This window comes from Salmo salar, chromosome 27 (assembly GCF_965601325.2).
Source record: "Salmo salar chromosome 27, fSalSal1, whole genome shotgun sequence".
Classification (NCBI taxonomy): Eukaryota; Metazoa; Chordata; class Actinopteri; order Salmoniformes; family Salmonidae; genus Salmo; species Salmo salar.
The window spans coordinates 3,937,713-3,963,424 of NC_138317.1; the positions used below are offsets into that span (position 1 = coordinate 3,937,713).

The window sequence follows — 25,712 nt, forward strand, 5'->3', positions numbered from 1 at the left end:
GAGACAGGAGGGATCAGAAGACACTGTGGCCCCATCCGATGATACCCCCGGACAGGGCCAAACAGGCAGGATATAACCCCACCCACTTTGCCAAAGCACAGCCCCCACACCACTAGAGGGATGTCTCCAACCACCAACTTACCGTCCTAAGACAAGGCCGAGTATAGCCCACAACGATCTCCGCCATGGCACAACCCAAGGGGGGGGGGGGGGGGGGCGCCAACCCAGACAGGAAGACCACGTCAGTGACTCAACCCACTCAAGTGACGCACCCCTCCCATGGACGGCCTGGAAGAACACCAGTAGGCCAGTGACTCAGCCTCTGTAAAAGGGTTAGAGGCAGAGAATCCCAGTGGAAAGAGGGGAACCGGCAAGGCAGAGACAGCAAGGGCGGTTCGTTGCTCCAGCCTTTCCGTTCACCTTCACACTCCTGGGCCAGACTATACTTAATCATAGGACCTACTGAAGAGATAAGTCTTCAGTAAAGACTTAAAGGTTGAGACTGAGTCTGCGTCTCTCACATTGGTAGGCAGACCATTCCATAAAAATGGAGCTCTATAGGAGAAAGCCCTACCTCCAGCCGTTTGCTTAGAAATTCTAGGGACAATTAGGAGGCCTGCGTCTTGTGACCGTAGCGTACGTGTAGGTATGTACGGCAGGACCAAATCGGAAAGATAGGTAGGAGCAAGCCCATGTAATGCTTTGTAGGTTAGCAGTAAAACCTTGAAATCAGCCCTTGCCTTAACAGGAAGCCAGTGTAGGGAGGCTAACACTGGAGTAATATGATCACATTTTTTGGTTCTAGTCAGGATTCTAGCAGCCGTATTTAGCACTAACTGAAGTTTATTTAGTGCTTTATCCGGGTAGCCGGAAAGTAGAGCATTGCAGTAGTCCAGCCTAGAAGTAACAAAAGCATGGATTAATTTTTCTGCGTCAATTTTGGACAGAAAATTTCTGATTTTTGCAATGTTACGTAGATGGAAAAAAGCTGTCCTTGAAACAGTCTTGATATGTTCTTCAAAAGAGAGATCAGGGTCCAGAGTAACGCCGAGGTCCTTCACAGTTTTATTTGAGACGACTGTACAACCATCCAGATGAATTGTCAGATTCAACAGAAGATCTCTTTGTTTCTTGGGACCTAGAACAAGCATCTCTGTTTTGTCCGAGTTTAAAAGTAGAAAGTTTGCAGCCATCCACTTCTTTATGTCTGAAACACAGGCTTCTAGCGAGGGCAATTTTGGGGCTTCACCATGTTTCATTGAAATGTACAGCTGTGTGTCGTCCGCATAGCAGTGAAATTTAACATTATGTTTTCGAATGACACCGAAATTTACAATTGATTTGTCAGAGGACAAACCATTCACAGAGACAAACTGATATCTTTCCGACAGATAAGATCTAAACCAGGCCAGAACTTGTCCATGTAGACCAATTTGGGTTTCCAATCTCTCCAAAAGAATGTGGTGATCGATGGTATCAAAAGCGGCACTAAGATCTAGGAGCACGAGGACAGATGCAGAGCCTCGGTCTGACGTCATTAAAAGGTCATTTACCACCTTCACAAGTGCAGTCTCAGTGCTATGATGGGGTCTAAAACCAGACTGAAGCGTTTCGTATACATTGTTTGTCTTCAGGAAGGCAGTCAGTTGCTGTGCAACAGCTTTTTCTAAAATTTTGGAGAGGAATGGAAGATTCGATATAGGCCGATAGTTTTTTATAATTTCTGGATCAAGATTCGGCTTTTTCAAGAGAGGCTTTATTACTGCCACTTTTAGTGAGCTTGGTACACATCCGGTGGATAGAGAGCCGTTTATTATGTTCAACATAGGAGGGCCAAGCACAGGAAGCAGCTCTTTCAGTAGTTTAGTTGGAATAGGGTCCAGTATGCAGCTTGAGGGTTTGGAGGCCATGATTATTTTCATCATTGCGTCAAGAGATATAGTACTAAAACACTTTAGTATCTCCCTTGATCCTAGGTCCTGGCAGAGTTGTGCAGACTCAGGACAATGGAGCTTTGGAGGAATACCCAGATTTAAAGAGGAGTCTGTAATTTGCTTTCTAATGATCATGATCTTTTCCTCAAAGAAGTTCATAAATTTATTACTGCTGAAGTGAAAGCCATCCTCCATTTGCGAAGGCTGCTTTTTAGTTAGCTTTGCGACAGTATCAAAAAGAAATTTCGGATTGTTCTTATTTTCCTCAATTAAGTTGGAAAAATAGGATGATCGAGCAGCAGTAAGGGCTCTTCGATACTGCACGGTACTGTCTTTCCAAGCTAGTCGGAAGACTTCCAGTTTGGTGTGGCGCCATTTCCGTTCCAATTTTCTGGAAGCTTGCTTCAGAGCTCGTGTATTTTCTGTATACCAGGGAGCTAGTTTCTTATGACAGATGTTTTTAGTTTTTAGGGGTGCAACTGCATCTAGGGTATTGCGCAAGGTTAAATTGAGTTCCTCGGTTAGGTGGTTAACTGATTTTTGTCCTCTGACGTCCTTGGGTAGGCAGAGGCAGTCTGGAAGGGCATCAAGGAATCTTTGGGTTGTCTGAGAATTTATAGCACGACTTTTAATGCTCCTTGGTTGGGGTCTGAGCAGATTATTTGTTGCAATTGCAAACGTAATAAAATGGTGGTCCGATAGTCCAGGATTATGAGGAAAAACATTTAGATCCACAACATTTATTCCATGGGACAAAACTAGGTCCAGAGTATGACTGTGGCAGTGAGTAGGTCCAGAGACATGTTGGACAAAACCCACTGAGTCGATGATGGCTCCGAAAGCCTTTTGGAGTGGGTCTGTGGACTTTTCCATGTGAATGTTAAAGTCACCAAAAATTAGAATATTATCTGCTATGACTACAAGATCCGATAGGAATTCAGGGAACTCAGTGAGGAACACTGCATATGGCCCAGGAGGCCTATAAACAGTAGCTATAAAAAGTGAGTGAGTAGGCTGCATAGATTTCATGACTAGAAGCTCAAAAGACGAAAACGTCATTGTTGTTTTTTTTTTTGTAAATTGAAATTTGCTATCGTAAATGTTAGCAACACCTCCGCCTTTGCCGGATGCACGGGGGGTATGGTCACTAATGTAACCTGGGGGTGAGGCCTCATTTAACACAGTAAATTCATCAGGCTTAAGCCATGTTTCAGTCAGGCCAATCACATCAAGATTATTATCAGTGATTAGTTCATTGACTATAACTGCCTTGGAAGTGAGGGATCTAACATTAAGTAACCCAATTTTGAGATGTGAGGTATCACAATCTCTTTCAATAATGGCAGGAATGGAGGAGGTCTTTATACTAGTGAGATTGCTAAAGCGAACACCGCCATTTTTAATTTTGCCCAACCTAGATCGAGGCACAGACACGGTCTCAATGGGGAAAGCTGAGCTGACTACGCTGACTGTGCTAGTGGCAGACTCCACTAAGCTGGCAGGCTGGCTAACAGCCTGCTGCCTGGCCTGCACCCTATTTCATTGTGGAGCTAGAGGAGTTAGAGCCCTGTCTATGTTCGTAGATAAGATGAGAGCACCCCTCCAGCTAGGATGGAGTCCGTCACTCCTCAACAGGCCAGGCTTGGTCCTGTTTGTGGGTGAGTCCCAGAAAGAGGGCCAATTATCTACAAATTCTATCTTTTGGGAGGGGCAGAAAACAGTTTTCAACCAGCGATTGAGTTGTGAGACTCTGCTGTAGAGCTCATCACTCCCCCTAACTGGGAGGGGGCCAGAGACAATTAATCGATGCCCACACATCTTTCTAGCTGATTTACACGCTGAAGCTATGTTGCGCTTGGTGACCTCTGACTGTTTCATCCTAACATCGTTGGTGCCGACGTGGATAACAATATCTCTATACTCTCTACACTCGCCAGTTTTAGCTTTAGCCAGCACCGTCTTTAGATTAGCCTTAACGTCGGTAGCCCTGCCCCCTGGTAAACAGTGTATGATCGCTGGATGATTAGTTTTAAGTCTAATACTGCGGGTAATGGAGTCGCCAATGACTAGGGTTTTCAATTTGTCAGAGCTAATGGTGGGAGCCGTCGGCGTCTCAGACCCCACAACGGGAGGAGTAGAGACCAGCGAAGTCTCGGCCTCCGACTCCGACTCGCTTAATGGGGAGAACCGGTTGAAAGTTTCTGTCGGCTGAATAAGCGACACCGGTTGAGCATTCCTACAGCGTTTCCCTCCAGAAGCCATGAGAAAGATGTCCGGCTGCGGGAACCGTGCGAGGGGGTTTATACTAACGTTACTATCTGTACTTACTGGTGGCACAGACGCTGTTTCATCCTTTCCTACACTGAAATTACCCTTGCCTAACGATCGCGTCTGAAGCTGGGCTTGCAGCACAGCTATCCTTGCCGTAAGGCGATCGTTCTCCTGTATATTATAAGTACAACGACTGCAATTAGAAGGCATCATGTTAATGTTACTTAGCTTCGGCTGTTTGAAGTCCTGACGAACCATGTCCAGATAAAACCTCCGGGGTGAAAAAGTTGAATGACATTACATTGACATAATGGCACGAGCAGTTGATTGGATCAATTGTGTTTTATGTCAGATAGGCGGGAAGGAAAGAAAACCATACTTTTGTGTACTGCCTCGTTGTTATTATTATGGCTAAATATCAGGCAGTTTAGGTGCTGTTTGTTAATGTGCAGTAATTCAAAAGGAAATGGCCGCCTTGGGGACAGCACAAATGTTCTGCCTCTCATCTCTTTGTTTCTAATAGAAAGCATGAATTTAGAATGTGTATTTTGTCAGCCCCCTAGTGTGGAGCATAAGGACCTCACACATTTCTCTCTCTCTCTCTCTCTCTCTCTCTCTCTCTCTCTCTCTCTCTCTCTCTCTCTCTCTCTCTCTCTCTCTCTCTCTCTCTCTCTCTCTCTCTCTCTCTCTCTCTCTCTCTCTCTCTCTCTCGTGTGCTGTACTCAGGGACTATGTGAGAGAGAGTGTATGTGTGAGCTATTTTTATGCAACTGTCTGTGTACATTATGCATGGGCGTGCATTGATGCATTGATGCCTGAGTGCTTGTGTGTGTGTGTGTTTGAGGGATGAGGGGTGAATCTGTACTCTCACATAATTCTACAGCACCTTTTTAAGACCTAAATCCCCTCACACACACTTAATACACTTGTCTATGTGGCTGTCGAGAGAGGGGACGGTGCAGCGGACAGACAGAGGGAAGAGTGGCGGCTGGGACGTGTTTGACAACAGACCCTTCAAAGGCGGGTGGCTTGATCCCAACGTTTGGGGGTCTGGGATAGGGCTGGGAGGGGGTTTGCTTGGAGGCCTGTTGCTGGGAGCAGAAGGGGGCTCATGAAAGAGTCTGTCTGACTGACAGCTCTTTGTTCCGCCGCCTTTTTGTCTCCGGCTCCTTCTGACTCCTGACAAATTTAACCCAGGGCTGCTTTTGAACTGAGGGGATGTATTCGTTCACTTTCTCCCACACCCTCTCCCGTCTCCCCATTTGCCTCTCTCTTTCTCCCCTGTCTCCCTGTCTATGTCATTTCCCACCTGGTTGGTGAAACTTTAAAACAGGCACCACAGACCTGGGGTTCCACAATGAGCACTTAGAACCCATTCTACTCTAGCTTTCTAGCTTTCTCTCTGGCGACACATGTGAGAAAACATAAAACATGTCCACACAAACACAACTGTTTTGTTCCTAATAGCCTTCCCCAGACCATAAAAACGGAAACACTACTACCCCTCCTCCAGCCACCAGCCATCGTTGGCTCCCCCTCCCTAGCTTGGGGGGGGGGGGGGGGTCATCCAATCTCCCTGTCTCACTACCTGGGGAACCGTGAGCTCCCTTACCACCCTGAAGCGAAGAAACAGCCTCCACACTGAGGACGAATCAGAGAGCCTGTAGAGCCAATTACCCAGCATGCTCTAATCCTCTCTCTCTGAACGAGAGGGGGGGGGGGGGCGGGGGGGGTGGAGAGGTAGGGCAGTCAGAGCACCGGTGTATTGTCAAATACACTGCCCCCAGTCAAGACGCACGTCTGTCTGTCTGTCTGTCTGTCTCTTCTCACTTTTATCATTTCAATGAATACAACCTGGATGGCCTTGAGGCAGATCGTGAGCACTGTTAATGGCCTTATCCTTAAGGACTCGGCAAAGGCAACAAGGGCTTTCTTTTATGTGTCATACCTTTCTCTATGTCATGTCAGATCTCATCCTCTCTCTCCCATTCTCTCAACCCCCTTCCCTCTTTTCCTTCCCTCTCTCTTGCTCTCTCATTCTCTCCCCATTGTCTCTTGTTCTCTCTACCTCCCCTGCAACGAGGTAATATTCATTGAAATTATACTGAGGTAAACAGAGCAGACCCTTAATATGACAGAGGCTGTTGGTTCGGGCGCTGCGTGCCATCCGTCAAGGGAAGTGATACGGGGCACCGTCATCCTCCTGGTGGCAAGGTGGAGGAATTATCCCCATCAAAGAGCCCCTACAGCCTGCAGGCGTACCATTAACCTTCCACAGCACAGCTCAATGGCAAGGAGACACTTTGCCAAGGCCCCTGCAAGCAACGACACACACACACACACACACACACACACACACACACACACACACACACACACACACACACACACACCACACACACACACACACACACACCTAGACATGCAAGCACACACCCACTCACACTCATCCCCTTGTACATGCACACATTTGCTGATACATAGACACACACACACCATGACACACACTTAGACAAACATACACACACACATTCACCTCAATTACTCTTTCATTTATGGCCCGACAGCTGAGCATATGCAAAATTAAATCTCCTGGCGGAATGGGGCCGGCCCATCTCACCTTGCGTCAAAACACACTCATTTCCAATCCTCCCTCCAACCTTTTCATCTGGAAGGAAAGGCAACAGCGGGGTATTAATGGGTGTGTGAGGCGGAATGTCATCAAAGCGGAAATTATGTGAGACGTCCGAGTGTAAAAGAGCTCCACATGTTAATCCCTCCGCAAACGCTAGGCCGCCCGTCAACACACACACACACACACACACACACACACACAGTCCTTCACGCCCAACTCATTGGTTGAACCATTTTGATATGAGCTAATGCATGTCTAACTATGTGAACCAGTTTCTGCCTTAATATTGAATTTAGAATTTATCTGACATAATTCTGAATACTGGCCCTGTGGAAATCAATGGGCTTTAATGGAATACAGTTGTATATAAGTAACTTTTAATTAAGAGTTGAGCCCTTTCTGCACTACCTCATGCTACCTACATTAAGCTGTACCCCCCAATAACTCATGAATACACTGGAAACAATGTAAAACATACTTGAGCATGGGCCCCTTATAAAAAAAGATTGCCGTTTTGAAACTGCAGTAAAAGTGCAGTAACTGCAGTTGACCTGTGGTATTTTGGACGAACTAATTGCAGAATAACTGCAGTGTACTGCCGTTGAACTGCAGTTATACTGCACTCTAATTGCAGTTACACTGCAAAATTACTGAAATAAAAAAAAACTGTTATTTTGGATGCAGTATTTGCAGCATAATGCAGTTATACTGCACTCTAACTGCAGTTAAACAGCAGTGTACTGCAGTTATAATGCACTCTGACTGCAATCTTTTTTTTTGTAAGGGACAGGATGGTGTCAAACCACCAAAACAACAAGGCCTTGTTATTTTCCCTGAAATCTGCTAATTGAGTTCCTGGTTAGAAGAAGACCAATGTTTTCCTGTTTTTTCAGCATGGGTTTTGTCCAAGTGGAGCGCCCATGGGTTTTAATCAGATCCTTCATGTCCTGTTCGATAAGACACTTAATTAATCAGAGAAAGGACCGACAGTCGGACGGAAACAGGACGGCCGAGATACTTCCTCTGCTCTCTATCGATAACAACAAAAAGAGGGAGGAAGCAAATAGAGAGAGAGAACAAAGCAAAAAGAGGGGGGAAAAGACAAAAGAGAGAGGGAAGAAGCAAAAAGAGAGAGAGGGAAGAAGCACTGAGTAGAAAATAAGAAGTGCCTAAGGCTTAGTCACAGTTTGTTCCCTCTACCTCTGAAAGAGGCCATTTTAAAGGGGTCATGTCTGTTGATGTCTGGGTCGGGTTTTGTCATTCCTCTCTGTGGCTAAAGTGAAGTACCATGTATAGGTGTTAGCCCTCAGGGTTGTTAGCCTCCTAGCCTGCTAGCAGCACAGCACTGCTTGCTTTCATTAAGGGAATGGGAAGAGGCTGCTGGTAAAGTGGATTCCTTGGCTGGTCATTCTTCTCTGTGGCTAAAGTGAAGTATCATGTTTAGGTGTTAGCCCTCAGGGCTGCTAGCTAACCTGCTAGCTATACCACAGCACATCTTACTCCCATTCAGGAGAATAGAAGACGCTACTGTTAAAAAATGTATGCCTTGCCGTGGCTGCTTGTACTCCAGTGGGCCCTGGGTTCGGCGGGCTAAAAGGTGTGATGAGATGTGATAGATGAGTGCTGGTGGGTGTCCAGACTGGCCGTATTGGAGAGACGCAGCTGGCCCGCTGCCACCCTCTCTCCCTGGCTCTGCCCCCTCCAGCTGTGCCCCCACTAGCTAGCTAGAACCCTCGGGCGCTACAAACCGCACACACACACACACACACACACACACACACACACACACACACACACACACACACACATTAGTGTACACTTACACACTCACTGGTGTACAAATACACACATCGGTATTCAGAAACACACAGACAAACAGACAATAAAAGGCCACTAAAATGTGCAGTTTTGTCACACAACACAATGCCACAGATGTCTCAAGTTTTGAGGGAGCGTGCAATTGGCATGTTGACTGCAGGAATGTCCACCAGAGCGGTAGCCAAAGAATTGAATGTTCATTTCTCTACCATAAGCCACCTCCAACGTTGTTTTAGCGAATTTGGCAGTACGTCCAACCGGCCTCACAACCGCAGACCACATGTATGGCGTTGTTTGAGCGAGCAGTTTGCTGATGTCAACATTGTGAACAAAGTGCCCCATGATGGCGGTGGGGTTATGGTATGGGCAGACATAAGCTACGGACGATGAACACAATTGTATTTTATCGATGGCAATTTCAATGCACAGAGACACCTTGATGAGATCCTGAGGCCCATTGTTGTGCCATTCATCCTCCGCCATCACCTCATGTTTCAGCATGATAATGCACAGCCCCATGTCATAAGGATCTGTACACAATTCCTGGAAGCTGAAAATGCCGCAGTTCTTCCATGGCCTGCATACTCACCAGATATGTCACCCATTGAGCATGTCTGGGATGCTCTGGATGGACGTGCATGACAGCATGTTCCAGTTCCCGCCAATATCCAGCGACCACGCACAGCCATTGAAGAGTGAGACAACCTTCCACAGGCCACAATCAACAGCCTGATCAACTCTATGCGAAGGAGATGTGTCACACTGCATGATGCAAATGGTGGTCACACCAGATACGGACTGGTTTTCTGATCCACGCGCCAACCTTTTTTTTAAGGTATCTGTGACCAACAGATGGATATCTGTATTCACAGTCATGTGGAATCCTTAGATTATTTAAAGCATAACTGATACATCCTTTCTAACACACATCCTCTCTCACTTTCTCGTTCTCTCTGTTTACTGTGCATCTCTCTTTGTGTATCGTTCTGAAACCAAATTGCCCAATGTTGGAACAGTAAAGCTCTCTGAATCTAAATCTGAATCTCTCTCTCTCCCTCCACAGCAACAGGAGCAGGACCCCACCAACCTGTACATCTCCAACCTGCCGGTGTCCATGGATGAGCAGGAGCTGGAGAACATGCTGAAGCCCTTCGGTCACGTCATCTCCACACGGATCCTGAGGGACGCCAACGGGGTCAGCAGAGGGGTCGGCTTCGCCAGGTATGCTTGCTGGCACTGGTGTAAAGTACTTAAGTAAAAATACTTTAAAGTACTACTTAAGTTGTTTTTTGGGGGTATCTGTACTTTACTTTTTATATTTTTGACTACTTTTACTTCACTACATTCCTTAAGAAAAGATTGTACTTTTTACTCCATACATTTTCCCTGACACCCAAAAGTACTCATTACATTTTGAATGCTTAGCAGGACAAGAAAATTGTCAAATTCACACACTTATCAACAGAACATCCCTGGTCATCCCTACTGTCTCTGATCTGGCGGACTCACTAAACACAAATGCTTTGTTTGTAAATGATGTCTGAGTGTTGGAGTGTGCCCCTGGATTTCCGTAAATATAAAGAAAACTAGGAAATGGTGCCATCTGGTTTGCTTAACATAAGGAATTTGAAATGATTTATACTTTTACTTTTGAGTATATTTTAAACCAAATACTTGTATACTTTTACTCAAGTAGAATTTTAATGGGTGACTTTTACTTTTTTCTTGAGTCGTTTTTTCTATTAAGGTATCTTTACTTTTACTCAAGTATGATAGTTGGTTACTTTTTTCCACCACTGCTTGCTGGAACACACACACTCACGCCAAAGACAGATTCTGTAGTGCCTGAAGAGTGTGTGTGTTTGGGGTGGGGGGTGCGTGCGTGTGTGTGTGGGGCGGGGGGAGTGTGTGTTTGGGGGAGGGGGGGGGGGGGGGGGGTTCCATGAGATATTGACACTTGTGTCTGCATAGCATTAAGCTATTTGTTTAGGCTCTATTTTCCTCCTGTAAAATGAGAGTTTACCCTCCTATCCCTTCAAAGTCATGTACGTCCTCCTCATCCTCCACACTGCTCTCATTTCTCTCCCCACAACACAACACAACACTCCCGGCTTGTTTACCCAGAGGAAGGTGTTCATGAGAACAACACCATCTTGCAGAGATTTCTCTTAATCAGCCCGTGCTGCAGTCCCCTCCTATTCCCCACTCTATTACAGCGGGTTACAGAAGGATTGACAGGCAGACTCCAGCAGATCAATACACACACACACACACACACACACACCAACACAACAGCTCAGCGCAGGATAACACGCTCCACCTGTTCAAGTAGGGCTGAGTGGGGAAGGAATATGATGGGGAAAGAGAGAGAGGAGAAGGGGAAGAGGTGAAGGGAAGAGAGGAGTGGAAGGGAGAGGCACAAATAGAGAGATGCCGAGGGATACTGTTGAGAAAAAAAGAACAGAGGGATGGGGGGGAGAAAGTCCATAGAGTGGGAGATAAGAAAGAGGGAGTGAGCAAGAGAGCATGAAAGAGAAAGAGAGATGGAAAAGCAGGAGAGAGTGAGAGAGACAAGGGTGCATCCAAAATGGCACCCTATGCCCTATATAGTGCATATATTCCCTGGGCTCTGCTCAAAAGCAATTCACTACATAGGGAATAGGGTACCGTCCATTTGAGATTTAAACAATCAGATGTTGTGACAGAGGGCCCCAGCCTCTAGTCCACAGATGTTGAGGGACAGAGGGGCATTAGAGAGAGTAAACCTTGCTAAGTGTTTCTGCACTCCTCCATTACACCGTTATCAGAGCCCATTACTGGGGGCCTCACAGCTAATCACTGTGGACATGATCACCTGATGTCATTAACCATCAGGCCTCCCTGCCTCACAGAGAGCAGAGAAGAGACAGAGCAGCCAGGAGGATGGGTGGCTGCCAGGGGTTCGTCAGACCTGAGAGAGCAGGAGGGAGGGATGAGGGAGGTGGGAAGGGTGGAACAGATGGAGAGAGCGAGAGAGAGAACAGGTTGTAACAGAGGGAGGAAGATGTGTATAGTGAGAGAGCACGAGAGTGAGAGAGTGAGTCTGTATATAGACATAATATGGCATTTGAAATGTCTTTATTCTTTTGGAACTTTTGTGAGTGTAATGTTTACTGTTCATTTTTATTATTGATTTCACTTTTGTTTATTATCTATTTCACTTGATTTGGCAATGTAAACATATGTTTCCCATGCCAATAAAGCCCCTTAAATTGAATTGAAATTGAATTGAGAGAGAGAGAGAGAGAGAGAGGTAGAATTGAAATTGAATTGAGAGAGAGAGAGAGGTAAAGACTAGTTGTCATCCTGAATGGGTCTGATCCAACTGCTCACAGGAGAGATACATTTTACCAGTTACAAATCAACCCCTAGTTCCACTCGTGACAGAAGTGAATTATTGCATATAGTTAGTATGAAGTGCTTTCAGATCTACACAGTGCCTATGGTAGGGCGAAGGGTTTATTTAGAATTAAGCAAAACAGAGAGGTTACCTCTGCTCTATGCAGATGCTCTCCTCTGGGACCTCTCTACCGTTGGGACTAGCAGGAGGGAAGGAGGGAGGGTCTTAACTGAGAGCGTGTGTAATTGTGTTTGTGTGTGTGTGTGTGTGTGTGTCTGGGGCACGTGCGCCCCATTAGATCACTGGCAGCAGCGGTGGGTGAATGTGTGCAGGGTAGGCCATTCAAGGCCACTCACTGTGAAAAGGGCTCCGTTGACTCACCCTGCCACAATGAGACACAGGGACCTGACCCACTTACACCACAGGTCCCACTGCCAGAAAGCAAAAGAGAGAGAGAGAGAGAGGGAGGGATGGAGGGAGGGAGCGAGAGAGAGGACAACAGGGATAACAACAGATGAGAAAGAAAGACCGGTGAGAAATATTGGGTCGAAAATAGGCGAGGGGAGGAAAAGGGAGGAAATGGATAGATGAGAGAAAGAGATGGATGAGTCATGAGAAAAAGATAGAGGGTCAAGAAGAGCGGTATGGAAAAAAGGGGGGTGAAAGGGGGAGGGAAAGAAAAGGAAAGAGAAGGACGAAACCGAAAAAGAGATGTGCGAGAGAGTAAGACCGAAAGCAAAGAAGACAGGGTGACAAATGATGGATAATCTAGTGAGGGATACAGAGTGAAAGAGAGAGACATCACAGACCCCTTACTGGTACGTACGTATTTAGATGATCAGTGGTCTGAGTTGGGCGGAGGGAGGGAGGCAAGGGTTTAATATGATACTACTCTGTTCTCTGTAAATGAGATGAGTCACAGTCACACTGTGTGACTCCGCTCCCTTAGTAACTCCACCACACTCACTCTTCCTGTTCCATGACACACAGACAGTCAACGCTCTGTCCCGTCTCTCATGTCCTATTAGTGCTCACGCCACTCTCTTCCTCAATTAGCCCAGGAGAATTTGGATATCACTGTGACTCAAGGGTGTACATCCTCAGTTTGCCTCCTCGTAAAATGACTCAGCCACAATACTGTAGGCACTCAGCCAAGGAAAACAATAGGTTTTGTCATAGGGCCTCGAATCTACATTGGATCAACATAGAAAATGTTCCATGCATACTCAAAGGTACTGCACGTATGAAATGTCATGCTTTCGGGTTTCATCGTGTGTAAGAGTTGTATTCTGCCTAGGCACTTCAGTAGATATTCAAGGACTGTTGTACATTTTATATAGCATGTTTTAAGTATTCATTCATGTGTAATATAATATTCCCACTTGTATTCATCCTTTTGTCACAGGATGGAGTCGACTGAGAAATGTGAAGTGGTGATACAGCATTTCAATGGGAAATACCTGAAAACCCCACCAGGCATTCCAGGTAAGAAGACTTCCCTCTCTGCTTAAACATTCCTCTCACCCCCCCGAAACCCTCCGTCCTGATTCAGTTATGCAAATTGCACCGTCTCAACTTCCCCCTCTTTGGGAGATTGTCAACAATCACATTTGTGACACATGACGTGAGCGTCGTCGCTAGCTCTCGCCTCCCGTTCAAAAAGGGCCTCCCCTGGCTGTCCGCCGACTGTTGAACTCAGGAGCTTCTAGGGCAGCCAAAGCGCTCTTAATATTCACACTGCGGGCTTCTCTGCTGCTCGGAAATCTACTTAAGAGCTGCCTTTCCTGCAGCCAAACTTCTAAGGGAACCAAGAGAGAGAGCGAGAAAAAGAGAGGGGGGAGTTGGAGAGGCAGAGGGAATAAGAGAACGGGCTGCCTCAGCAGTTTTTTAGGCCAGGTGCAGCGTTGCACTAAGACCCCTGTTCATTTCAATAGGGACCAGAGGGCAGAAGAGTTTCTGTGGAGGTCTCACCGGGCCCGCTGATGGTTTTATTGACACACTGGGATCCACAGGGACACAGCACGGACTGCCCTTAGAATATAGTCCCTTACAGTATAGTCACCATAGAGACATGTTTGAAATTGCCCATACAATCACTCAGCCCACTGCATAGGCTATCCCACTAGCCATTAAAGGCAGGGGCGTATATATGAGGCTGGGATGTAATGGGAAACCTTTAAAGTGCTAATATCAAACTGACCTTCCCCTTTAATTGTCCCTTCCCAGGTGCTTGTGACATGTATGGTTTATAGATTCTAAGGAAAGGTGCCAAAGGACAAGATTTTTCAGCGATCAGCTAGAAATTAGTCTTTCTATAGTGCCTTCAGAAAGTATTCATACCCTTTTACTTATTCCACATTTTGTTGTTACAGCCTGAATTCAAAATGTATTGAATATATTTTTTTCTACACACAATACCCCATGATGACAAAGTGAAAATATTTTTGGAAATGTTAGCAAATGTATTGAAAATGAAATTCAGAAACATCTATTTTACATAAGTATTCACACCTCTTAGTCAATACATATTAGAATCACCTTTGACAGCGATTACAGCTGTGAGTCTTTCTGGTTAAGTCTATAAGAGCTTTGCACACCTGGATTGTACAATATTTGCACTTTATTCTTTTTAAAATGCTTCAAGCTCTGTCAAGTTGGTTGTTGATCATTGCTAGACAGCCATTTTCAAGTCTTGCCATAGATTTTCAAGCTGATTTATGTCAGAACAGTAACTAGGCCACTCAGGAGCATTCAATGTCATCTTGGTAAGAAACTATATTTGGCCTTGTGTTTTAGGTTATTGTCCAGCTGAAAGATGAATTTATCATCCAGTGTCTGTAGGAAAGCAGACTGAACCAGGTTTTCCTCTAGGATTTTGCCTTTGCTTAGCTCTATTCCGTTTCTTTTTATCCTAAAAAAAACTCCCTAGTCCTTGCCGATGACAAGCATACCCATAACATGATGCAGCCACCACCATGCTTGAAAATAATATTATCATTATTTAAAAAAATGTCATGTTTGAAAATATATAGAGTGGTAGTCAGTGGTGTGTTGTGTTGGATTTGCCCAAAACATAATGCTTTCTATTCTGGGCATAAAGTTAATTTATTTTCCACATTTTTTGCAGTTTTACTTGAGTGTCTTATTGCAAACAGTATGCATGTTTTGGAATACTTTATTCTGTTCAAGCTTCCTTCTTTTAGCTCTGCCATTTAGGTTAGTTAGTATTGTGGAGTAACTACAATTTTGTTGATCCAGCTTCAGCTTTTTCACAGCCATTAAACTCTCGAATTGTTTGAAAGTCACCATTGGCCTCATGGTGAAATCCCTGAGCTATTTCCTTCTTTAACCTGTCTCCTCCCCTTCATCTACACTGATTGAAGTGGATTCTACAAGTGACATCAATAAGGGATCATAGCTTTCACCTGGATTCACCTGGTCAGTCTATGTCATGGAAAGAGCAGGTGTTCCTAATGTTTTGTGTCCTCAGTGTACATTTGATCGTCGTGCTTAACGGTCTATAGGTTAAGTAGCATCATTTTGTTAGTCATCATATATCTTATCCAACACAACTATCACACGTGCACACTATACAAAGCCTATTTTTTAGCAGGATGTCTCCTGTACCTCTTCAGCTGGTAGCTGCTGGAGTAAAACATGTGTTTTTATAAGCCCGTTCATTGCGCAACAATTCTAAATGCAATCACATGTTAAAAACTGTTTTGGTGCACGATTAAAATGAGCTACTATTTATATTTCTCAACTGGTAATTGAAGCGTGCCTTTCATTCACCATTCAAGTGCAGGCAACAGGCTATCAGCGCGTCACCCACTACTTTACAATGTGAGCTGGAGGCAGGATGCATTTTGAAAACATACTTCATTATTTGAAGCCTGAATGTTTTATTTCGTATGATATGAGGCATGTCTTACCTTGCTTCAAAGTAGCCTATAGGCAAGATAAGACCATGGAAACGTGGAGGCAATTATTTTATAAAGACCTCATCGGCAGCGTGTGAGTTTCAAGTTTGTTATGATTTTCAAATGCGCATTTTCGTGGAACAGTTTCATTTCAATAATAATGTTTTCGTTTCTCAAAATCATTGTCACGTGGTTAATAATAAAAATCGGAATTAAAATGATAAAAATAAAAAAGTTAAAAGTCAACTAATTTCAAGATCACCAGCCTCTGCCATATGGACACATTGATACACCGTGATCCATTGGCGGCTAAAGAATTTAGCGCATGTAACTGAAAGCCTATAGGCCAATGCAGCAGTAGGCCTATAACTCTTTCACACTGAAGATTGGTGATTATCAAGGGGGAGTTTGTTGGAAAGATTTTTCAAATAGCTTACTGTGAGGAACTAGTTTTAATATACACTGCTCCAAAAAATAAAGGGAACACTTAAACAACACAATGTAACTCCAAGTCAATCACACTTCTGTGAAATCAAACTATCCACTTAGGAAGCAACACTGATTCACAATAAATTTCACATGCTGTTATGTAAATGGAATAGACAACAGGTGGAAATTATAGGCAATTAGCAAGACACCCCCAATAAAGGAGTGGTTCTGCAGGTGGGGACCACAGACCACTTCTCAGTTCCTATGCTTCCTGGCTGATGTTTTGGTCACTTTTGAATGCTGGTGGTGCTTTCACTCTAGTGGTAGCATGAGACGGAGTCTACAACCCACACAAGTGGCTCAGGTAGTGCAGCTCATCCAGGATGGCACATCAATGCGAGCTGTGGCAAGAAGGTTTGCTGTGTCTGTCAGCGTAGTGTCCAGAGCATGGAGGCGCTACCAGGAGACAGGCCAGTACATCAGGAGACGTGGAGGAGGCCGTAGGAGGGCAACAACCCAGCAGCAGGACCGCTACCTCCGCCTTTGTGCAAGGAGGAGCAGGAGGAGCACTGCCAGAGCCCTGCAAAATGACCTCCAGCAGGCCACAAATGTGCATGTGTCTGCTCAAACGGTCAGAAACAGACTCCATGAGGGTGGTATGAGGGCCCGACGTCCACAGGTGGGGGTTGTGCTTACAGCCCAACACCATGCAGGACGTTTGGCATTTGCCAGAGAACACCAAGATTGGCAAATTCGCCACTGGCGCCCTGTGCTCTTCACAGATGAAAGCAGGTTCACACTGAGCACGTGACAGAGTCTGGAGACGCCGTGGAGAGCGTTCTGCTGCCTGCAACATCCTCCAGCATGACCGGTTTGGCAGGGGGTCAGTCATGGTGTGGGGTGGCATTTCTTTGGGGGGCCGCACAGCCCTCCATGTGCTCGCCAGAGGTAGCCTGACTGCCATTAGGTACCGAGATGAGATCCTCAGACCCTTTGTGAGACCATATGCTGGTGCGGTTGGCCCTGGGTTCCTCCTAATGCAAGACAATGCTAGACCTCATGTGGCTGGAGTGTGTCAGCAGTTCCTGCAAGAGGAAGGCATTGATGCTATGGACTGGCCCACCCGTTCCCCAGACCTGAATCCAATTGAGCACATCTGGGACATCATGTCTCGCTCCATCCACCAACGCCACGTTGCACCACAGACTGTCCAGGAGTTGGCGGATGCTTTAGTCCAGGTCTGGGAGGAGATCCCTCAGGAGACCATCCGCCACCTCATCAGGAGCATGCCCAGGCGTTGTAGGGAGGTCATACAGGCACGTGGAGGCCACACACACTACTAAGCCTCATTTTGACTTGTTTTAAGGACATTACATCAAAGTTGGATCAGCCTGTAGTGTGGTTTTCCACTTTAATTTTGAGTGTGACTCCAAATCCAGACCTCCATGGGTTGATTAATTGGATTTCCATTGATTATTTTTGTGTGATTTTGTTGTCAGCACATTCAACTATGTAAAGAAAAAATTATTTAATAAGATTATTTCTTATATTCTAAAATCCGCATTAAAATATGTTCATTTTCCCACCTGTGGTGTGTTTCCACCAAACAGACCTCCAATGGTTGATAAATTGGATTTCCATTGATTATTTTTGTGTGATTTTGTTGTCAGCACATTCAACTATGTAAAGAAAAAAGTATTTAATAAGATTATTTCTTTCATTCAGATCTAGGATATGTTGTTTAAGTGTTCCCTTTATTTTTTTGAGCAGTATATTATCATCCGCAATGGAAGTAAAAAAACAAACACTTTCCTACATTTCCGTGCAGCAAGCCAGGTACTTCTATGCGTGCTCAGGTGCGTATGCTCCACTCCCTACACATTATCAGGACAGAGACATATGCTCATTGCTCACATGGAGCACTCCAAACAAAAAACAATGAAAACATGTCCAAATCTTGTAAATGATGGTTATGAAATAAACGAAAAGGTGTAGCAGGTTGTGAACTCTGCTAAGGTTTCCACTGAGAAAGGTAAATCATGAATTAATACATACATGAACAGAAATGAATGTAACTGTGATTATTCACCGATTTTTTTTTAAAGAAGCTAATGATCCTCGATTCCTCTGTGGCTACATCATGCTTACTGGTGAAGTATTTTGAATGATTTAATTTATTTCTGTATAGACAGGAGTAATTATAGAATTTTGGCAAATGTATTTTCATTTACTTCCCTATTGGACCCACCGCTATGCCGTTTCTCTCCTTTTCTATTGGTTTTCATATCAACTTTCTTTCGTTGTCCAGAAGCCAAAGGCACCATCCTAGTCATATTAGCAACCTATCCTAGTTGTTGCATATTTAGATTCCCGCTCTTTCTAAGTTCCTAGCAGATATTTTTCATCTCTGTCACATATGGAACCGCTATCAGATGGGTCCGATGCATTTCTCAAATGTAAATTATAAATGACAAAACTTCCGGGTCACATTGTTCAGCGCCACACCATCCAAATCGTAATTCATAACTTCACCATGCTCAAAGGGATATTCAAATGTCTAAGAGGCATTGAAAAACCTCCCTAATCGGTCTTTGTGGTTGAATCTGTGTTTGAAATGCACTGCTCGACTGAGGTGACCTTACAGATCATTATATGTGTGGGGTACAGAGAGGAGGTAGTCATTCAGAAATCATGTTAAACACCATTATTGCAACTTATTATGTGACCTGTTAAGCCAAGTTTTACTCCTGAATTTATTTAGGCTTGCCATAACAAAGGGGTTGAATACTTATTGACTCAAGTCATTTTTGCTTTTCATTTTGAATTAATTTGTAAACATTTCTAAAAACATTAGTCCACTTTGACATAACGGGGTATTGCGTGAAGGCCAGTAACAACGTTTCCATCCACACCTTTTAAAGTCATACTGTATAAAACAAAATCATGACAACAATGATGGAAACAGGTCATTTCGGTACAATTGTATAAATAATGTATCATGCAAGAAATGGTGGGGAAAATATTGATACAATAACCATCATATCGAAGTAAACTTGGAGTCACTCGATGATATGGTGTGGTCCAGTATGAAATGTATGCATTCATACATAAGTCGCTCTGGATAAGAGCGTCTGCTCAATGACTAAAAATCTAAAAAATTTAAAAATGTAAATGTCCTCCCACTATGACTCGAGAAAGCATGCAGTTTATTATGCTACAGATAAGTAAGTTATGATGAACTTCACAGGCCGGTGAAAGTGTACGGTGATCACAATGCTCCTTTCAATAAATATCCAGGGTCTTATTCTGGTGACATGATGATTGATGCTTGACTGCCGATTGACAAATAAACATAATCTAGTTCTTATCCATAATAATCTCATCATGTAGACCACCCTATCCGCACAGCCTACCTGCACTGTATCTGCCAGCTGGAGGCTAGAGTGCACATAGCAAGACCAGCGTAGGCACATTTTCTATTTAACGCAACTGTTTTTGTGAGAACACTACTGGTAGAGTTGAAAATGCAGATGCAAACACATTGAACTTAAGATTTTTATTCAGTACATGAAAACTTAAGCAAAAAAGTACATTTTGCGCGCATGTCATCACCCACTGGCTCTTACCCGCAACAAGTCAGTTTGGTGGAAACACACCACAGGTGGGAAAATGAACATATTTTAATGCAGATTTTAGAATATTACCATGAAGATCTCTTGCCAATTGGATGGAAACCTAGCGACTGACACATCCTTTCTGAATACTTTCTGAAGGCACTGTGTATCAGAGCTTCATTTAACTGAAATGTTCATATTCTGAAGGGGTTGGCAAACCTGCTGTGATTTGATGGTCTCCTCTTGCACAGTGACATGTTTGATTACAACATCTTGTTATTGTTGTTGATAAGAGCTCATTCCCACTGGACACTGGTGCTATTGACAGACTGATTCATCCAGTCACTGTAGTACTGCCCGTTGTTTTTTTTTTTACCATGTTAGCTACAGTATCATCTGTGCCTCTCTGTGTATAGAGGTTGAAATGTACTGTCTTTCTCCATCAAAACCCTGCCCACTTTGACATGGTGTCACTCTCAACCGAAAGGAGATCTCTCAACAACATGCCTCTAAACATCAAACGCAGATGTTCTAGCTGCAGGTCCCCAGACAGGGCAGAGCTCAGATCGCCTGGCCTCTTTGTGAATCAGAGCAGATCCTCCTCCTACACACGTGCTAGTGTAGCGTGTTGGGAAGGCCACAGTGTAGCTTAGCCTAGTGTAGCGCGTTGGGAAGGCCACAGTGTAGCGTTAGCCTAGTGTAGCGCATTGGGAAGGCCACAGTGTAGGTTAGCCTAGTGTAGCGCGTTGGGAAGGCCACAGTGTAGCTTAGCCTAGTGTAGCGCATTGGGAAGGCCACAGTGTAGGTTAGCCTAGTGTAGCGCGTTGGGAAGGCCACAGTGTAGCGTTAGCCTAGTGTAGCGCGTTGGGAAGGCCACAGTGTAGGTTAGCCTAGTGTAGCGCGTTGGGAAGGCCATAGTGTAGCTTAGCCTAGTGTAGCGCGTTGGGAAGGCCACAGTGTAGCGTTAGCCTAGTGTAGCGCGTTGGGAAGGCCATAGTGTAGCGTTAGCCTAGTGTAGCGTGTTGGGAAGGCCACCGTGTAGCGTTAGCCTAGTGTAGCGCGTTGGGAAGGCCACCGTGTAGCATTAGCCTAGTGTAGCGCGTTGGGAAGGCCACAGTGTAGCTTAGCGTAGTGTAGCGCGTTGGGAAGGCCACAGTGTAGCGTTAGCCTAGTGTAGCGTGTTGGGAAGGCCACAGTGTAGCGTTAGCCTAGTGTAGCGCGTTGGGAAGGCCACAGTGTAGCATTAGCCTAGTGTAGCGCGTTGGGAAGGCCACAGTGTAGCGTTAGCCTAGTGTAGCGCGTTGAGAAGGCCACAGTGTAGCGTTAGCCTAGTGTAGCGCGTTGGGCAGGCCACAGTGTAGCGTTAGCCTAGTGTAGCGCGTTGGGAAGGCCACAGTGTAGCGTTAGCCTAGTGTAGCGCGTTGGGAAGGCCACAGTGTAGCGTTAGCTTAGTGTAGCGCGTTGGGAAGGCCACAGTGTAGCGTTAGCCTAGTGTAGCGCGTTGGGAAGGCCACAGTGTAGCGTTAGCCTAGTGCAGCGCGTTGGGAAGGCCACAGTGTAGCGTTAGCATAGTATAGCGCGTTGGGAAGGCCACAGTGTAGCGTTAGCCTAGTGTAGCGCGTTGGGAAGGCCACAGTGTAGCGTTAGCCTAGTGTAGCGTGTTGGGAAGGCCACAGTGTAGCTTAGCCTAGTGTAGCGCGTTGGGAAGGCCACATTGTAGCTTAGCCTAGTGTAGCGTGTTGGGAAGGCCACAGTGTAGCTTAGCCTAGTGTAGCGCGTTGGGAAGGCCACAGTGTAGCTTAGCCTAGTGTAGCGTGTTGGGAAGGCCACAGTGTAGCGTTAGCCTAGTGTAGCGCGTTGGGAAGGCCACAGTGTAGCTTAGCCTAGTGTAGCGCGTTGGGAAGGCCACAGTGTAGCGTTAGCCTAGTGTAGAGCGTTGGGAAGGCCACAGTGTAGGTTAGCCTAGTGTAGCGCGTTGGGAAGGCCACAGTGTAGCTTAGCCTTGTGTATCCTGGTGTAGCATGATGTGTTGTGTCGTGTCATGGTGCTGCTGGTATTTCTCCTGAGACCATTGCTATGCAGGGCACCCTCTTCATCCATCCTGTTCTGACAGCTCAGTGGGTAGGGGGTGTCAGACGGACGTGACTGGCCTTAACACACTGTCCCCTTGACAGGCATAAATACACGCATACATACTCACACAAAACCACTCATCCTGACCTGAATGTGCAGTGTCAGCATCTGCATAACGCTTAATGAACTCATGTCTCTTTCTTATCACCATTTAACACAACCCAGAAACACAATGTACACATTCCTCTCTCAATGCCCTAGGCTTGCTCCAGTCCTCTCTGGCCTACATTTTGACAAGCCTCTGAATTGCCTGCTTGGCCACACCATTATATTTAGTAATATAGAGAGATGGGGCATGGCACCGCCACCAGTTCTGTTTTTTCTACTCGGGTGTATCCAGTTGCTGTGAGATGATATAGATTTGTCACCCCGTGTCCCATAGGAAGAAGTAAATATCCGGACGTCAGCTACAGGTAATCAGTTAACGTCAAGGGGCCATGGGGAAATATGCAAGAAGTGGCCATATGGGCAGGAAGTCCGTGATTCAGAGATAAAGCAAGGACAGAGCTGGAGATGTGTGGTGCAGAGGCAGAGAGAGGATGACATTGGATAAATGAAACGCAGATGAAGGTCATATACTTTACAATAAATTGCACATACAATTGAATTTGCATAGTAGTTACATGGGATTTCAATGTATTGGTGGCATTACATGTAGCCAACTAGACAGCAACTATACTAGTTACTAGATCTATTCAAACAAACTGACTTTGACCACTTTCATTTCAATTCAATAAAGCAAGTGATACTGCAAAACTTAATCCCATGCTAAAGCGTTTGCTTTCCTATGTAGCCAATCTGTTGCTAAAGCCTGAGAGTGAGATGGGATGTGGATTGGAGCAGTCAGATCTCCCCATGTCTGATCCAGAGATCCAGAGACTGGAACATGATCGATCGCTTCGAAGGGGGGACCACAGCTGTTTAGGTATTCTGTGCAATGCGGCAGTCAATGCTGCTGCCTGCGCCCGTCCGCCGCTCAACTCAAAACGCACACACTCGCGCGCACGCGCGCGCACACACACACAAAGAATCGTTATTAGCGGCCTATTTTGCAGGAGAGAAGGTTTGAGGAATAGTTTATGAAAATGAAACCCTTGTTTTTCAGTGTCTGTAGTGTGTAAAACCACCCAACGCTGTGTAAAGAATCACTAAAGTTGTAAAACTTAGTGAAGTAAACCCCAATAGGGATGCATTAGGATTGACGGCGTGAACTGGAGCATTTGAAAAGTCAAAGGCACAGCAGATAAAAATGATTTCATCCTCCTAGCGGTGTGAGCCTAGACGATTAGGTCTCTCTCATGCAATGCTTTAAAACGCTGCTTATCATTGACACCCGTTTCTAAATGCAATATGAGCTCAGGTACAGTAGATACATTACACGTCGTTCCATTCTGGCAAAGTGAATCGAATTCATCCATGCTCCTCTCAAAGTGATGACAGCAAGAAGAATGAACTGATCAGATTAGAATACAATACTACCTCATCCTATTGTTGTTCCTTGCTCTTGGAATTGGAGTGTGGTATGGAACAATCAAAATGGCAGCATGCTTTGCTTGATCGACGCAGTGAGTGTGTTTCTAGATTCATTCGGGGAATAAAAAGGAAGGAATAAGGATTTGCCAAGACTGTTACGTTGCTCGATGCTGACTTTGGTAACCACATGTATATAGACAAACCAAGATCAAGTCCAGACTGATTAGAAATCTCTTGTTTTATCCCTTCATCCTTTATCTTCCTTTGTTCTAGTCTTTCCTGAGCGTAGAGCCAACATGACCGCGCGGTTGAAAGTCAACTCCAGTTGTCCAGTAGATGCTCTGTAAATTATGGAAACCGCATCAGGAAGTGGCGATGGCCCTGGGAGACAGAACCCAAACGGGAAACATGCAAAATGTTCAAGCCCTTTCCTGTTCCTCTTTCTCACTGTCCTATTCCATTCCCTCTGTTTGTCTGTTTTCGCTATACCGCAGTGTCTCCCAGGCTCTCTCTATTCCAAACAACTGACGCCTAAAGCCAAGTCCCTCCTCCTGACGACTGCGGACAACAGCAGTGCTTTCCCATGTAAAGCATCTCCACATATGAATGAGATTACATTTGGAAAATCTTCTAAATTCCCCAGTTTTCTCAAATTTACTTCCTTTATCTGTGAGGAAATTCCCATGTAACCCAGGCTTTTGGTTTGGTAAAGCCACCGTACTCACTTGCCCACCGCAGACCAACCAGATGCAAGAGAAGGAGAGTTCATGGGGCCACCCCTGGGAAGCCTCCCTCTCCTCCCTCTCCCAAAGAGCAACCGAGGCCTGTTGACAGTCCCCCTAACCCGAAAAGTTGGCCGAACTATAAATCCCGTCATTCTTAGCAGAACAATGGGTCCGGGCCCGTCGGGGCTGCTGGGAAAGTTCCCTCCCTAGCCATCCAACCAGCCCAGCCAAGGCACTGTTGTGCCAAGATATAGCCGAGACAGCCCACAGTATTAAACAGTATTAAACATCGCTGAATTAAGGCAAGTCCCAAATCACTTGGTAAGTCGTAAAAGCCCTTCTGAAACTGTCAGTCATACTTGAGTAATCCATGTTAATTTCTCGGATCCCTCCCACATTCCCCTGGATAATAACCGGTCTGTCTGGTGTCCAATTTCCTCTCCCAGCGATAGATTTAACTTAATGCGCAGCTGAGCAGCCTGGAGGTTTGAGCTGCTGGTTTGCAGAGCAGTGTCAGGCAGTCTAAGAGGAGTGCACAAGCACGTGTTTGATTCTGGGCTGTGGGATGTAGGTTGATCTGGCGTTGATCTGTAATTCGTTTTTTTATTCAACTCTTTACTAGAGTTTTGACGGAAATGTCAATTTGATCGTGTATCGTATATTATTTTATAATTATCCTTCGTTTTTTTTTTACCCAATATAAACTGTATCTCCATGTTCCTCAGCCGGGATTGCATTCTTTCTCTCAACACTATCATCATTTCTGATATGCAGAGGAATGGAAAATAATTACCCTCCGTGGTCATTTAAGAGTGTAGAAATGCACTTTTGAGAACGATATTGCATCTTAATGGAATCTGTTCCCATAGGGTAAACTCCGCTTTGGCTGCCTGCGTGTCTCACCATTAAACCAGGGAGACACAGGAAGTTATTAAAATCCCCAGTACATCACAGATTCTCTGCAAAGGATACATTTCCCCCCCGACGTGCACTTTCTCATTAGACTCTTATCTCACCCACAGACAATCATCTGGATTTGTCACGCTTTGTTTGTTTGGCCACTGAACTATATCAATCACCGTCACTGTGCGCACAGCCAAGGTGAGGAGAAAGATGAGTCTCTCTCTCTCTGTGTGCAGGAGACTGTCGCAAAGCAATGACATGTATTCAGCGACTGCACTACAGCAATAATAATAATAACCACTTTGATTGTATTCAAAGTTTCTGTAGAGGACAGGCATGCTCTAGCTCTGAGGGGTTTTAGGCATGTGTGGTTATGATTGACTTTGAGAGAGAAATAGAGGGAGAAAGATGTAAGGCCTGAACGAGAGCAGAAAGGGAGAAAGAGAGAGACAACCCAGAGTTTAGAATCGTTCCAGCC

At 45.2% G+C, this 25,712-nt stretch overlaps 1 protein-coding gene across 2 annotated transcripts in view; it reads left to right on the forward strand.

Annotated features, from left to right (window-relative positions):
• LOC106588200 (RNA-binding motif, single-stranded-interacting protein 3) overlaps positions 1–25,712 on the forward strand; it is a 249,000-nt gene that overhangs the window by 144,736 nt on the left and 78,552 nt on the right. For both annotated transcript variants that reach the window (XM_014176955.3, XM_082970317.1), the window contains 2 exons: positions 9,722–9,879; positions 13,443–13,522. In XM_014176955.3, the coding sequence (XP_014032430.1) occupies positions 9,722–9,879; positions 13,443–13,522 (238 nt within the window). The remainder of the gene's footprint in view (positions 1–9,721; positions 9,880–13,442; positions 13,523–25,712) is intronic.